The sequence below is a fragment of the Gadus macrocephalus genome, chromosome 13, assembly GCF_031168955.1.
Source record: "Gadus macrocephalus chromosome 13, ASM3116895v1".
Classification (NCBI taxonomy): Eukaryota; Metazoa; Chordata; class Actinopteri; order Gadiformes; family Gadidae; genus Gadus; species Gadus macrocephalus.
The window spans coordinates 5,077,588-5,093,813 of NC_082394.1; the positions used below are offsets into that span (position 1 = coordinate 5,077,588).

The 16,226-nt window shown below is 50.9% G+C and overlaps 2 protein-coding genes across 3 annotated transcripts in view; both read left to right on the forward strand.

Annotated features, from left to right (window-relative positions):
* The window catches only part of ankrd33ab (ankyrin repeat domain 33Ab), a 6,016-nt gene extending 928 nt beyond the window's left edge, over positions 1 to 5,088 (forward strand). Inside the window, exons 2-5 of one of the 2 annotated variants that reach the window (XM_060068506.1) lie at positions 871 to 1,231; positions 1,845 to 1,974; positions 3,364 to 3,504; positions 4,042 to 5,088. In XM_060068506.1, the coding sequence (XP_059924489.1) occupies positions 968 to 1,231; positions 1,845 to 1,974; positions 3,364 to 3,504; positions 4,042 to 4,811 (1,305 nt within the window). In that variant the 5' untranslated portion in view covers positions 871 to 967 and the 3' untranslated portion in view covers positions 4,812 to 5,088. The remainder of the gene's footprint in view (positions 1 to 870; positions 1,232 to 1,844; positions 1,975 to 3,363; positions 3,505 to 4,041) is intronic. The other variant, XM_060068505.1, reaches the window with a different exon arrangement.
* A 448-nt stretch (positions 5,089 to 5,536) lies between these two features.
* LOC132470145 (activin receptor type-1B-like) lies at positions 5,537 to 15,380 on the forward strand. The gene is made up of 9 exons (XM_060068464.1): positions 5,537 to 5,703; positions 7,437 to 7,679; positions 8,644 to 8,910; positions 9,401 to 9,631; positions 10,275 to 10,442; positions 10,841 to 10,997; positions 11,575 to 11,699; positions 11,796 to 11,926; positions 12,325 to 15,380. The coding sequence occupies exons 1-9, from the start codon at positions 5,613 to 5,615 to the stop codon at positions 12,448 to 12,450; spliced, it is 1,539 nt and encodes a 512-aa protein (XP_059924447.1). The 5' UTR covers positions 5,537 to 5,612; the 3' UTR covers positions 12,451 to 15,380.
* The last annotated feature ends 846 nt before the right edge of the window (positions 15,381 to 16,226 follow it).

Consider the following 16,226-nt stretch of genomic DNA (forward strand, 5'->3'; position numbering starts at 1 on the left):
CAATATTGTGTGAACGTCCAATCCTAAAATACTATTGCACTTTAAATATTTAGCATTTGTAGGTAACAGGTCAATATGGAAACTGTCAATGCTATTGATTCATTCATTCAAGTGATTGTTTATAGTGGTGCAAAAATATGATTTTCTATGCTCGGGCAAATGTAAATTAAATAGGCATGAAAATCGATGTACAGACTGCTGTCATGGTCAACTCATGCATTGTGCACGTATGTTTCATGGGAATTAACATTTCACTGAAGTGAAGTTTCAGACCTGAAACAGACAGGGCAGGATGGCATGGGTCTGTTGTTACCGGCTGCTCCTGTTGTTACCGGCTGCTCCTGTTGTTACTGGCTGCTCCTGTTGTTACTGGCTGCTCCTGTTGTTACCGGCTGCTCATGTGTTTAATGGCTGTTCCTGTTGTTACCGGCTGCTCCTGTGTTTAATGGCTGTTCCTGTTGTTACCGGCTGCTCCTGTTGTTACTGGCTGTTCCCGTGTTTAATGGCTGCTCCTGTTGTTACTGGCTGGTCCTGGGCCAGTCACTCTGCATTTAGACCTTAAGGAGCAGGGCTTAGGAATGCTGAGCCAGTTAGTCAACACTAAAACCCACAGAGAGCTCCATTGGATCACAAATACACACACACACACACACACGCACACACGTACACACACACACACACACACACACACACACGTACACACACACACACACACACACACACACACACACACACACACACACACACACACACACACACACACACACACACAACCACTGCCACTGAGAAGCCGGTCTCATGTTACGGCCTGGCTGTTCCTGACCCGCCGTGCTGTTCCGTCGTGTCAAAGCACCATGTCTCTTCCACCAGGCGGACGACTCACTGAGCTGCCCTCTGATGACTCCCTCGCAGGTGTAGGCAGCGGGGCTCCAGTCCATAGCCCACACCCCGTCCACAGAACCCCACGATGGCGGCCCTCTCCGGCCCGCCGGTGTCGGGGCGCTCCCTCCCAGCTCCGGGGTCATCATCGGGTCCGCCCGCTCCTCTCTCCCCTCCCGGCCCTCTCTCCCTCAGCCCGTCGCCCCAGAACCGCGCGCAGCCCCAGACACCGCAGCGCACGGGCATGGGGGTGTACAAGGCCTGCGCCCGCAACGACTCCTACTCCCTGGCGCAGCTCATCCAGCTCGGGGTCACCCAGGAGGCCGTCCGCGAGGTGGACAACAACGGATGGGTACGGGGACACAGGAGGGTCATAAAGCTTGGACGGGTACGGGGACACAGGAGGGTCATAAACCACGGAGGGGTACGGGGACGCAGGAGGCTAGGGGAAGACAGGAGGGTCCCGTTCCCTCACCTGGTGTCTGTTCACTCACCTGGTGACTGTTCCCTCACCTGGTGTCTGTTCACTCACCTGGTGACTGTTCACTCAACTGGTCTCTGTTAGACCATGGAGGTGTACTGGAACACGGGAGGGTCACTACCCTGGTGCCTGTTCCCTCACCTGGTGTCTGTTGACTCACCTGGTCTCAGATGGGTCACGGAGGGTCACTCACCTGGTGTCTTTTAGACCATGGGTACAGAAACACAGGAGGGCCACTACCCTCCTGTGTTCAGCAGCTGCCAGTACGTAGGCGGGAGGCTGAATTAAAGACAAGTTCTGTCCCCCTTGACCATTTTAATTTGTATACTATATCAGTTATAGGAGGACATTTTATTATTAACATTATTCAAATCACTACAGATATGTCCAGGTCAGGTTACATATTGTCACATAAACAATAACTGTACAATAACTACCTTAACTGTTGCCCGATGAAGGTTCTACTGTGCTTGTTTCCTAACAGAACTGCTTAATGTTGGCGTGTCGTAAAGGCTTCCTGCAGATCGTGTACGTGCTTCATGACTGCCCCTACCTGGACGTCAACCTGCAGGACAACGAAGGAAACACTGCGCTGATGATCGCTTCACAAGCAGGTGTGTACCTCCGACTTGCTCACCCTAACACTTCAGCCCGGACTGCAGCCTTAACCCGGCCTCTCGGCCTCTACCTGTCCAGGTAGAGGCCGAGAGGCCGGCTTTAACACCTGCTCCTCAGCCTCCTGACCAGGTAGGTCTGGGGATGGTAATGGGAATCGAACCCAAGTACCTGAACCCTACACTGACCTGTCCCTCTGTGTGCATGTGCTGCTCTGTGATGAACTCTGTGTGTGTCCCCTGCTCTACAGGTTACAGAGCTGTGTGTATCTGCTGCTCTATGGAGCTCTGTGTGTGTCCCCTGCTCTACAGGTTACAGAGCTGTGTGTATCTGCTGCTCTATAGAGCTGTGTGTATGTGCTGCTCTACAGAGCTGTGTGTATCTGCTGCTCTATGGAGCTCTGTGTATGTGCTGCTCTACAGAGCTCAGTGTGTATCTGCTGCTCTATGGAGCTCTGTGTGTATGTGCTGCTCTACAGAGCTCAGTGTGTATCTGCTGCTCTATGGAGCTCTGTGTGTATGTGCTGCTCTACAGAGCTCAGTGTGTATCTGCTGCTCTATAGAGCTGTGTGTATGTGCTACTCTACAGAGCTGTGTGTATCTGCTGCTCTATGGAGCTCTGTGTGTATGTGCTGCTCTACAGAGCTCAGTGTGTATCTGCTGCTCTGCAGGTTACAGATCTCAGTCTGTATCCGCTGCTCTATAGAGCTCTGTGTCTATATGCTGCTCTAAAGAGCTGTTTATATCTACTGCTCTATAGAGCTGTATATTGGCTGTTCTATAGAGCTGTGTGTATCTGCTGCTCTACAGGTGACAGAGCTGTGTGTGTGTGCTGCTCTATAGAGCTATTTGTATCTGCTTCTCTATAGAGTTCTGTGTGTATCTTCTGCTCTATAGAGCTGTGTGTATGTGCTGCTCTACAGAGCTGTGTGTATGCGCTGCTCTATAGAGCTCTGTGTGTATCTTCTGCTCTATAGAGCTCTGTGTGTATCTTCTGCTCTATAGAGCTCTGTGTGTATCTTCTGCTCTATAGAGCTCTGTGTGTATCTTCTGCTCTATAGAGCTGTGTGTATCTTCTGCTCTATAGAGCTCTGTGTGTGTGCTGCTCTATAGAGCTGTGTGTGTATGTGCTGCTATATAGAGCTGTGTGTATCACCTGCTCTATAGAGATGTGTGTATCTTCTGCTCTATACAGCTCTGTGTGTGTGTGTGTGCTGCTCTATAGAGATGTGTGTGTATGTGCTGCTATATAGAGCTGTGTGTATCTTCTGCTCTATACAGCTCTGCGTGTGTGTGCTGCTCTATAGAGCTGTGTGTATCTTCTGCTCTATAGGGCTGTGTGTATCTTCTGCTCTATAGAGCTCTGTGTGTGTGTGTGCTGCTCTTCAGGTTACGTGAGCTCTGTAATGTATCTGCTCAACTACTACCCGGGCGTTGACACTGAGATAAAGGACTGCCGAGGGTTCACCGCGCTCATCAAGGCTGCCATGAAGGGCCGCAATGACATCGTGGCGATCCTGATCATGGCCGGTGAGTGGCTTCCTCCGCCCCCGACACACGCCTGACACCTACCAAAGCGCCTGGTTATGCTACTAAACTGGCTGGTTTCCTTGAAGAGAAATCCTTTTTGCACAGATTGTATAAATGTTAGTGAGCTCTAATGTGAACCATGACTTTCCTATTGGACTGAATAACAAATATTTTAGAATAATTTCGCTGAAGATATGTTTTTTTCCCAATGTCATTTTACTTGACTCTCACAAAAGGCGTTCAGTTTCCGCGCAGGCCTCCGTCTCCGCCGGACGCTGGCTGGGTGCCACTAACACTCCCTGTTCCCACTGAAGGAGTGATTTCAGGGCTTTGGGAGATCATGAGGGCCCTAAGCCTTCGCTAATCTCAGACCGAGGCGGAGGCGGGGGCAGACTGGCGGTTTCCACTGCTATGTCCAATCTCTGCTCATGTAATTCTTCTATGGTGTTGTTTTGATCCGCCACCCGTTTGCGTGTGTGCTACGATGAGACGGAGGTGTAAACAGCCCCCCCCCACCCCGCTCTCCTCCCCTCCCAGGGGCCGACATGCACGCCGTCGACTCCAGCAAGGGGAAGTGCGCCCAGGAGTGGGCCCAGACCACCGGCCGCCACGAGACCCTTCAGCGCATCCAGCGCCTGCTGCAGCGGCCCCGGGCCGAGCAGTGCTGCCTGGACTACGGCCCCGAGGGGCCCGGGCTCCAGGCCGCCGCCCCGGCGTCCGACCGCGGCGGGGAGAACCTCGCCCGGCGCATCAAACACACGCTGGGCTGCGTCAGCCCGCAGGAGCCGCGGGACGACGGCGCCCTGGACCTCATGGTGCGCATGACCAGCGGCGTGCGCAGCCCCCTGGTGGCCACGGCGTGCCGGCCCCTCTGCCCCAGCAGCCCCCCCCAGGTGGGCAAGCGACGGCTGGCGGTGGCGGAGCTGGTGCTGATGCACACGGAGGAGGTGCTGCGCGACGGCGCCGTCAGCCACAGCGACGCCCCCGAGTCGCCCGACGCGTCCTGCAGCAGCTCCGAGGTGCTGCCGACCGTTTCCTGTACGCGCGACGGCGAGCGGCGCGGCAGCATCCTGTCGCTGGCCTCCACCCGGGTCAGCGCCCTGCTGCCCCGCGGCCTGGCCCGGAGGAACAGCGTGGCGCCCGCCGGCAGCATCCCCGACATCAGCGTCAGCCGGTCGGGGGAGGAGACGCCCAAGAAGGAGAACCTGGCGGTCAACCAGAACGGCTACCTGGAGCCGCCCACCTGGAAGTACAACAAGAGGAAGAAACCCAAGAAGAAGGATGACGACAAGTCGAAGACTCCGTAGCGATATCAAATAGAGGAGGTTGGATCAACTGCCAAAGTGTCGAAGTCATAAATAACAGAACAACAGAACCAAAGCATGATACAGAACGTTTATGTCCGTCGCTGCTGCCATTATTACTTTTTTCTCACAAATGGTTATTCTCCTAAACTGGTTGGTTTCCTTGAAGAAAAAGCTGTACCACCAAAATTCATTTTGTACAGATTTTTTTAAATGTTAGAGAGCTTTAATGTGAACTATGACTTTCCTATGGGACTGAATAAAGAATATTTTAGAATAATTTCGCAGCAGATATTTATTTCAAATGTCATTTTACTATACCACCACTCAGTTTCATGGAATGATTTGTTGATGTATTTGTATTTAAGTATTATTACACCAAAATCTGTACGCTCGAAAAGTTCCACAACTTGTGGAACAAGAGATAATTAATGAGTAAACAAGTTAAGTGTATATTTGGCTTACACACAGGAAATACAAGGGGATTACACTACTAAACACAAGAAAACAATGCAATCCAAAGTGGCTTATCATGTAAATTAATCTTTAAATGTATAATTGCCACATTTGAGAACAGCTCACGAGATTGCCTTTATTAAAGGAAAGAAAATATGTTTTTTTTCTGACAAAATTGAATATGACAGATACCTCAGGTGCTTCTGTCCTGACGATGACCTGCGCCGTGTTTCAGTCTGCTGCCGCCTAACGGCGAAGTCTTGAACAGCAGCACTGTGACTGGCTGGTTGTCCTCACACACACACACACACACACACTGCCAGCGCTGGGAAATAAATAAACACACGGATGTCATGCATCGGGAGTTGGTTGACCATGGCTAAAACCCGTGTTTTGTTGGCCGCTGTCCTCCAGGCAATACTATGGGGAGCCTGCGGAGGTGAGTCTGTCTGCCCGCCTGTCTGTCTGCCTGCCTGTCTATCCGTCCGTGTTTAAACCAGCCTCGTCTCAACATGGCGCACCAACATGAGCTAACACGGCTAACCGAGCTAGCTGGATAATAAACAAATCGCCTCGACACCCGGAACGAGGTCAGCAACCGTCCTGCACACTTTATATTGTGTGTACACCGTGTGTGTTGCGCTGTGAGGTTGTGTGTATTTAGTTCACGTAAACCGGCTCTGACGGAGCTGATGAGGAGACCCTATCTCACAACCCTTATTATACATGACATATTATACATGATATATTGAAACGAACCGATGTAGAACATAACGTACATGAGGACTCGGTACTCTGTCCGCTCGGCTATCATCGGGATGTTGTCAACAACGTCCCGATTGATCTACTTCGTGTTGTTATTGTGATGCAAACCAATCATCACATGTTGACCATTAACCTCCTCACGCATCACATGTTGACCCTTACCACCTCAAACGTCACATGTTGACCCTTAACCGCCTCACACGTCACATGTTGACCCTTACCCTCCTAACACATCACACCACACGTTGACCCTTAACCTCTCTGTGTAGCCAGCAACACTTTGCTCATTGTATTATACTGCTGTCGATCATTCCCATTACCTGCTGTTATCCTGTGATGATGTAATGCCGTTTGGATCGTAAATGCTTCAAACCAATTTTTATTCATTTATGGGACTAAAAACATCTGATTGATCATTGACTACTGATGACTATTATGTTTTATTAGGTTAGATGGTGTACAAAGGGCTTAGATTGTCGGTCTATTAATCATTGAATCTAAATAATGTGTATTTTGTGATCCTCAAGTCACATTATTGTGTCACTCTTTATAGGCGTATGTACACATACCTATACAGGTCTACCGTAATGGACCATCATAGTCCTATATTTATAGGTTTATCATCGGCTCATGTATAGGTCTATCATGTATGGCCTACGTCTCAATGTTACTTTGTATAACATGATGACATGCTGGAATACATCCTACGTTATTTCCATGCATGTTCCTGGTGTTTATCTGAAGCTTGGGCTATAGAGCTCTGGCGTGAATGGCTGGGTGAGGTTCCCTCTGGGAGGATCCTGGTTTGATGAGGTCTGCATGGCTGGGTGAGGTTCCCTCTGGGAGGATCCTGGTTGGATGAGGTCTGCATGGCTGGGTGAGGTTCACTCTGTGAGGATCCTGGTTTGATGAGGTCTGCATGGCTGTGAGAGTTCACTCTGGGAGGGGCCTGGTTTGACTCTCTTTAACTGATTTGGTCCATTGATATACCAGGTCAGTCACGAGACGTTGGGAACAATGGTTAAATACATATAGCTTGGGTTTTAGGTGTTTAATGTCAATGTATGTCACAAACACATTTTGAACTGGCATTTGGAACACTTCTGCCTGAAGGCTTTAGTCCTCCTCATGGTTCTCCTCATGGTTCTCATGGTTCTCCTCGTGGTTCTCCTCGTGGTTCTCCTTGTTCTCATGGTTCTCCTCGTGGTTCTCCTCGTGGTTCTCCTCCCGGTTCTCCTCATGGTTCTCCTTGTTCTCATGGTTCTCCTCGTTGTTCTCCTCGTGGTTCTCCTCACGGTTCTCCTCACGGTTCTCCTCCTACTCACGGTTCTCCTAATGGTTCTCCTCACGGTTCTCCTCATGGTTCTCCTCACGGTTCTCCTCACGGTGTCTCCCTCTCCTCCTCAGCTCTGTGGTGCAACTGCACCACCATCCTGTGCAGGAAGACCAGCCAGTGTGAGACGGACGGGGCCTGCATGACCTCCACCTCCGTCCTTGAGGGCCAGGAGCAGCACGTCCGCACCTGCATCACCCGGGACAACCTGGTGCCCCCCGGGCAGCCCTTCTACTGCCTGGGGGCCGCCGGCCTGCTCAACATCTACTGCTGCTACACCGACTACTGCAACAGCATCGACCTCCAGGTCCCCTCTGGTGAGACGCCGACCTCACACCACCTACTGACCTCTGGGACGAACAATAACAACACCATATCGGTCAGATAACGACGTTCAGGACCAGGTTATGACTGACCGGTAATGACTGACCGGTAATGACTAATGGGTAATGACTGACAGGTAATGAGGATCTGGAACAGGTAATGATGGTTAGGACCAGGTAATGACTGACAGGTAATGATTGATTGGTAATGACTGACAGGACCAGGTAATGACTGACAGGTAATGACTAATGGGTAATGACTGACAGGTAATGAGGATCTGGAACAGGTAATGATGGTTAGGACCAGGTAATGACTGACAGGTAATGATTGATTGGTAATGACTGACAGGACCAGGTAATGACTGACAGGTAATGACTAATGGGTAATGACTGACAGGTAATGAGGATCAGGAACAGGTAATGATGGTTAGGACCAGGTAATAACTGACAGGTAATGATTGATTGGTAATGACTGACAGGAACAGGTAATGACTGACAGGTAATGGGTAATGACTGACAGGTAATGAGGATCAGGAACAGGTAATGATGGTTAGGACCAGTAATGACTGACAGGTAATGATTGATGGGTAATGACTGACAGGACCAGGTAATGACTGACAGGTAATGACTAATGGGTAATGACTGACAGGTAATGACGATCAGGGCCAGGTAATGACTGACAGGTAATGACTGACAGGTAATGACAATCAGGGCCAGGTAATGACTGACAGGTAATGACGATCAGGGCCAGGTAATGACTGACAGGTAATGACTGACGGGTAATGACAATAAGGGCCAGGTAATGACTGACAGGTAATGACGATCAGGACCAGGTAATGACTGACAGGTAATGACTGACAGGTAATGACGATCAGGACCAGGTAATGCGATCAGGACCAGGTAATGACAGGTACCCAGGTCCGGTCCTCTCCTCACCCTCTCCTCTCCTGCCCCTCAGCCACGTCGCGGTCGGGGCTGGCGGCGGGCGTGGAGCCGGCGGGGCCCTGGGGCCCAGTGGAGCTGATGGCAGTGATCGCGGGCCCCGTGTTCCTGCTGTGCCTGCTGCTGATGGTGGGCGTGTTCCTGTTCCAGTACCACCAGCGGGCCTACAGCCACCGGCAGCGGCTGGAGGTGGAGGACACCTCCTGCGACCACCTGTACCTGGCCAAGGACCGGACGATCCAGGACCTCATCTACGACATGTCCACCTCCGGCTCCGGCTCAGGTCAGGACCGCCTCTCCAACCCCGGGGAGTCCTGATGGGACTCCCCGGGGTGCTGTACTGGGTCTGTGGGAGGGTGCTGGTTGGGTCCTATAGTGTGTGAGGGGGCTGATGTCTGTCTGTGTGAAGGTGCTGATGTGAGGGTGAGGGTGCTGATGTGAGGGTGCTGATGTGAGGGTGCTGATGTGTGAGGGTGCTGACGTCGTCCTGTGTGAGGGTGCTGACGTCATCCTGTGTGAGGGTGCTGACGTCATCCTGTGTGAGGGTGCTGACGTCGTCCTGTGTGAGGGTGCTGACGTCGTCCTGTGTGAGGGTGCTGACGTCGTCCTGTGTGAGGGTGCTGACGTCGTCCTGTGTGAGGGTGCTGACGTCGTCCTGTGTGAGGTGTGCTGACGTGGTCATGTGTTAAGGGTGCTTATGTGAGGGTGCTGACGTGAAGGTTCTGACGTGAGGGTGCTGACGTGAGGGTGCTGACGTGGTCCCGTGTCCGCAGGCCTGCCCCTGTTCGTCCAGCGCACGGTGGCCCGCACCATCGTGCTGCAGGAGATCATCGGGAAGGGGCGCTTTGGCGAGGTGTGGCGAGGGCGCTGGCGGGGCGGCGACGTGGCCGTGAAGATCTTCTCGTCCCGGGAGGAGCGGTCCTGGTTCCGCGAGGCGGAGATCTACCAGACCATCATGCTGCGGCACGAGAACATCCTGGGCTTCATCGCCGCCGACAACAAAGGTGCTGCACTCTCCGGACCTCAGTACACACTGGATATACTACTACCTCAATATATATAGTATACACTCTGAGGACCTCAGTACACACTAGATATACTACTACCTCAATATATATAGTATACACTCTGAGGACCTCAGTACACACTAGATATACTACTACCTCAATATATATAGTATACACTCTGAGGACCTCAGTACACACTAGATATACTACTACCTCAATATATATAGTATACACTCTGAGGACCTCAGTACACACTAGATATACAAGATATACTACCTCAATATACACTCTGAGGACTCCCTATATACACTCGGAGGACCTAAATATACTCACGAGGACCTCAATACACACTAGATATATTGGATATGCTGCTTCAATATACACTCTGAGGACCCCCTGTATACACTAGATATACTATCTCATATCAAATACACGCTAGAAATCTCAAAATACACTGATGACCCCCTTTATCCACTAGATAAAATATCTCATGCAATACACACCTGTAGTGTCTTAATACCTCTTACATTCAGAGTACCTCAATATATACAATACTATCTAGTATATTCACTCCCAATATACTTATGATTCATCAGTTGAATTCTGATTTCCCTTTCCACCCCTTCCTCCGGTCGCTAAGACAACGGCACGTGGACCCAGCTGTGGCTGGTGTCGGACTACCACGAGTACGGCTCGCTGTTCGACTACCTGAACCGCTACCCCGTCACCATCGAGGGGATGATCAAGCTGGCGCTGTCGGCGGCCAGCGGCCTGGCCCACCTGCACATGGAGATCCTGGGAACCCAAGGTGGGGTGGACGACTCGAGGTCCTGCTGAAGGCCAACAGAGCTCTGGAGCTGAACCATACGATGGTTCCTTTAGCGGCAGGGGACGGAGGGGACGACCCCCTGGGTCTGAGTTAGTGACGGACCACATGGTCTAAGTTAGGGACCGCCATGGTCTGAGTCAGGGCCCCATGGTATGAGTTAGGACCCCCTGGGTCTGAGTTAGGACCTTAGGGCCCCATGGTATGAGTTAGGACCCCCTGGGTCTGAGTTAGGACCCCCTGGGTCTGAGTTAGGACCTTAGGGCCCCATGGTATGAGTTAGGACCCCCTGGGTCTGAGTTAGGACCCCCTGGGTCTGAGTTAGGGACCTCAGGTGACAGGATGTGTTCCTCATGACCCGTCTGCTTGTCTCTCCACAGGGAAGCCTGGCATCGCTCACCGAGACCTCAAGTCCAAGAACATCCTGGTGAAGAAGAACTGCACGTGCGCCATGGCCGACCTGGGCCTGGCCGTCCGCCACGACTCCCACTCGGACACCATCGACATCGCCCCCAACCAGAGGGTGGGCACCAAGAGGTCTGTGTGAACCCTCTCAGGGGTACCTCTCTCCTGCCCGTCCAGGCAGTAGAGAGGTCTGTTGTGTCTGAAACTGCACCCCAGTGTTTCTCATGCCAGACGTGGCAAAAGGTGTTACGGTATATTGACATTGATTTGTGTCCTGGCACTTAATGTACGCACTCATTGTATGTTGTACATCCTGGCACTTAATAGTAGTAGTAGTAGTAATTAGTAATAGTACTTAGTGTAGCATTTTATCCTAGCTATCTTGGTTGTATACGGGGAATGGGTTAACCTAGTGATTGTTAGTGCTTGACACTTGGTTCTATGAACATCCTTACTGTACCGATATTGGTGTTTGCCTTCTTCTGACAAATGGCTTTGGTAAAGGCGTCTGCTAAATGCCCTGAATGTAAATATGTATTTATGGTTTGAGTGAACTAGAAGGAGTCCCCTCCCAATGGAGGGAGCCCCATGAGGACCGGTCCGTCTGTCCCTCGGGTGCACGGTGGAGCCCTATAAGGTCCGTCTGTCCGTCTGTCCCTCGGGTGCACGGTGGAGCCCTATAAGGTCCGTCTGTCCGTCTGTCCCTCAGGTACATGGCGCCGGAGGTCCTGGACGAGAGCATCAACATGATGCACTTTGACTCCTTCAAGTGCGCCGACATCTACGCCCTGGGGCTGGTGTACTGGGAGATCGCCCGCCGGTGCCACAGCGGAGGTGAGTCGGCTCAGTCTGTGCCTCGGCGGGGGCGGGGGCGGGGCGGGGCGGGGAGGGACTCACTCGAGGTGTAACCCCGGTTCCCGCTCTCCCCAGGGGTCCACGAGGAGTACCAGCTGCCCTACTTCGACCTGGTGCCGTCCGACCCGTCGATCGAGGAGATGAGGAAGGTGGTGTGTGACCAGAAGCTTCGGCCCAACGTCCCCAATTGGTGGCAGAGTCACGAGGTACGGAGATGGAAAGGGTGGATTTAAAACTGTCTCTCATGCCAGTGTGTCGGCCGTTTAAAGTCTTTACAGAACTTCCAGCTAATATGCACTTGCTAATTATTCGTAGTTTTTGACACGTTTTATTGATATGATTCAACACTCCTGTCTCCCATCTCCCATCTCTAAACTCCTCCATCTCCTCCGTCTCCTCTCCTTGTCTCATTGGTCTCCTCTGTCTCTTCTGTCTACTCTGTCTCCTCGTCTCCTTTGTCTCCTCCGTCTTCTTTGTCTCCTTCATCTCCTTGGTCTCCTTGTCTCCTTCTTCTCTTTGGTCTCCTTGGTCTCCTTGTCTCCTCCGTCTCCTCCTTCTCTTTGGTCTCCTTGGTCTCCTCGTCTGCTCGTCTCCTCGTCTCCAGGCACTGCGCGTCATGGCCAAGGTCATGAGGGAGTGCTGGTACTCCAACGGCGCCGCCAGACTCACCGCCCTGCGCATCAAGAAGACCCTGTCCCAGCTCAGCGTTCAGGAGGACATTAAGGTCTGAGCTCAGTGACCACGCAGCCCTGAGGACAGCTCACCACCTGGGAAAGGACGGACCCCTGCTCCCCCCCCCCCCCCCCCCCTACGGGACGCAGGAACACAGGCAAGCCTTGGGAGAGCAGAAGCTGAAGGCGAACGCCAGTGGCTCTGTAAATCGTCACTCCATTAACACTCCTGCCAGCACCGAAGCCCTCGATCTGAGCTTCCTGAAGCCCTACCTCGTGACCCGGCCAAAACTACTGAACCGCCCCTCTCCTGTCCGTCCTCGGTCCGTCTGACCGACCGACCGACAGACGATTCCTTCCGCACGCGCACTGTACAGAGGAGATCAGGATGTGTAAATAACATCGTTAGGTTGTGATAGTCCACCGGACCCCGCCCTCTTCAACCAGCCCCCCCCCCCCCCTGACCCCGGCCTGCTCCCCGGTGAGGCCAGCTCGTGGTTCCTCGTGATTCCCACCGGTTCCTCTGATCTCCGTTACACAGGCGCACGTTTCCTCAGCAACACACTGGAGAGCTTCCTGAATAATCATGTTCTGCTCGACGGCAGTCTCCCCCCTGGATGTCGTTCAACCTGTTCGGCATGTGGTCCAGCCTCCCTTGTACAGGCGGACCCCAGATCTGTCACTGCGGTCCAATCAGTTCTTAGCCCCTTGGATGGGCCCACAGTAGTGGTGCAACGGTTCACGGGTTACCCGTGATCCGTACGGATCAACCCTCATGGTTCGGGACGCGAGTGATCCGCGGATCGGCTGATTAAAAAAAAGAAAAGAAGTTGTGAGTTCACGTGATCAGTGCATGTTTACATGCAAGGACAATTCCGGTATTTACAACATCATTAAGTATCGTAGCGAAATACAGTTTCTGTCGTTTTATTAGGCGTTCCGTAAATCCCATTGAAACCGTAACCGTAACCGGAAATGTTTATGTTTGGTTGTAGTCTTTTCGCTCAGTTCTCCGTATCAACAGTAGGGCTAGAACCGAGCGAAAAGACCACAACCAACCCCCCTTGCAATGTTCAATGAGTCTTCCATCAGAAATGAGTGGATTTACAAAATGCCAAATAAAACACGACATAAACTGTATTTCGCTACCATACTTGATGAAAAAAAAAAAAAAAGAGGAGGATGTCTGCATTGCCTGGGGAGAGTGTAGACTCTAAACTCTCCCCAGGCAATGCAGACATCCTTAATGTTAAATTGTTAATCCAGGGTTAGGGATTATTTACTATCCATGTTAATAAGAAGGAATAATGCCTCAAGATTGCAATTTTTTTTAATATTGACTATGCTTAAAGGAAGCAGGATTATTACCTAATTTTGTGCTTTATTTTGTTTTTACACATTTGAAGATATTATTTAAAGTTTAAATTTGTCTTGTTATCTTTTTTGTTGTTGTTGATCCAAAAATGATCCGACCCGTGACTCAAAAACCGTGACACGATCCGAACCGTGAGTTTTGCGATCCGTTGCACCCCTAGCCCATAGCCTCTCACCCCACGACTGACCCCAGATCTGTCACAGCCGTCTAATCAGGTTCTTGGCCCCTCGGATGGGCCCCTTAGCCTCTCGCCACGCACGCACGGTACCTCCTCAGGTGTTCCCCCTACCTTCTGATCCACAGCTTTGCTCTGTGTGACTTCAAAACCAAAACCTCTGAATCCAGCAGACACGGGTCGAGTCGGTGGAAAGTGGAGACGCGCGGTAGGCCTGCGGTTCCCGGCTGGGGACACGAGACGTCTCGTCTTTCAAGCGTCCCCTACAGAGACCTCTGTCCTGACCTACCGTCACCATAGCAACGTTAGGAAGAGGGGGCAAGCAGGTCAACCACTCCTGGTTAGATTAACCTTTTGCCAGATTGAACACACTCCAGTAGGTTGAAGAAGGGGTTATTTGTTTGTGCTTGAGGCTCACAAACTATTACTGCTGTACATAGATTATAAATACAATCAGTTGATGGTCGTTTGGTATTCAGATCACTTGGTGGAATACCCTTTGATACTCATCTCAAAATGCGTTGCTATCCTTGATGGTTTGATGTACGATAGTGAACCTTCAATTACTACGCACATATTCTGTTGCTCGTCGTGTTTCTGTCCACCCATTGGTCCGTGTTGTTCCAGCTCCTCCCCCCTCTCCTTACCTCGCCACGCTCAGCCAGAATGTCTGTATCCTTCTCTTTGGGGCTCTGTGCTAAACCGAAAAAGGTACTGCTGATGTAAAGTCTCTAGCACATTATTTATAATATCCTTTCCTCATGCTGTGAGTTTCGAGGAAATCCTTTGAAGGTGAAGACTAACCTGATGGTGACAGACCGACTGTTCTCACACTAGCCCGTGTTTGTTCAGGACTTCCTCACCGAGAGGCAATGTTTCCACGTAAACCTCACCCATCGGTTGTATTACTCTGAATCACGCAGCAGATTCGATTTTGTAAGATCTGGTATTTCTTACAAGTCCTGGGAGAGTTTGTTTAGCACTAACTGTAACCTTATTATTCGTGAAACCTAACTACTACTGATTCATCTCGTGGTATCGCACATGAACTTGTATTTATTGGTTAGAATGTATGCTTTACCTGCACTGTTTTGTTGATTTTGCACACATCTCTATGAGGATAGTCGGTGGCTGGAGCACTGAGCTGGAGGCTCAGTGATGGATCTCTACAATCATAACGTCTAAATGATCCCCAACGTGTACAATTTAAACATGTCTTGCCTAACAATTTACGTGATTTATCTTTTTAAATAATATTTTAAGTACACTTAAAGATAAGCAATGAGACTTCTCATATATTACTCAAAGACCAAATGTTTGCTCACACACACACGATTGATATTTCCTCAGTCTCAACACTACACTGTACTTACATTATTGAATTAAACATATATTTGACTTTCCATGAAAAATGAATAAAATGTACTATGGTTCGGTGATTTGTTTCCATGTACTCATTTATAGTTAACACATCCCTTTTGGTATGTTGATGTTTATTAGTTCTACTCCCCTGGGTTCAGACCCATCAACGCCTTTGAACAACAAGATCAACTGCTTCTCTCCGTGACTACTGAATGTCTCATCAGGTATCTTGAAGAGCAAGAGTTTCATGGCATGCTACTGCTGGCCAGGGCTGGTGTAGAAGAGCGCTATTATATGAAGTTACAGAAATAGATTTAACCCAATTAGTCTCGGGTCGTTCAGGTCTTATTTCAAAAGGTAACAAGGTCACCAGGATGCAATTTATATCGTAAGATCCGCTACAAAGCCTCCGTACTCCTTAAGCAGAAGAAATGCCGTCCCGGGCTGCGTAACGTAAGAAGGCACTAACCTCAAAAGTCATTCATCAAAGCTGCACCAATCCAAACAGGTGGATCAAGTTCGGACTCGTTTGGTTTGTTCACCTTCAGCCCTTAACCCCCCCCTCCCTCCCGTGTAATGCCGTTAACCAGTACAGGAACCATGTACAGCACCTCCCACTCTGCATGGTGTGGAATCAGAGTTTACAGCAGGAGACCGTCGCCCCACGAGGTCAGAACACCGTGTTAAGGTGAGCCGACTCCTCAAACCAGAGGGCCCGCCCAGGTGTACCGCTCCGCTAACGAGGTGTACCGCTCCGCTAACGAGGTGTACCGCTCCACTAACGAGGTGTACCGCTCCACTAACGAGGTGTACCGCTCCACTAACGAGGTGCACCGCTGACCTTTACGAGGTGTACCGCTGACCTTTACGAGGTGCACCGCTCCCCTATTGAGCTGAGGCTCAGCCGTTTAGACCCCTAATCG

What these genes read in the sequence shown, in the direction of transcription:
- LOC132470145 (XM_060068464.1), top strand. Translation starts at nt 5,613, where the DNA reads ATGTCATGCATCGGGAGTTGGTTGACCATGGCTAAAACCCGTGTTTTG. An exon ending in CATCGCCGCCGACAACAAAG is followed by an intron (nt 9,632 to 10,274) that starts GTGCTGCACTCT and finishes CCGGTCGCTAAG; the next exon opens with ACAACGGCACGTGGACCCAG. An exon ending in CCGCCGGTGCCACAGCGGAG is followed by an intron (nt 11,700 to 11,795) that starts GTGAGTCGGCTC and finishes CGCTCTCCCCAG; the next exon opens with GGGTCCACGAGGAGTACCAG.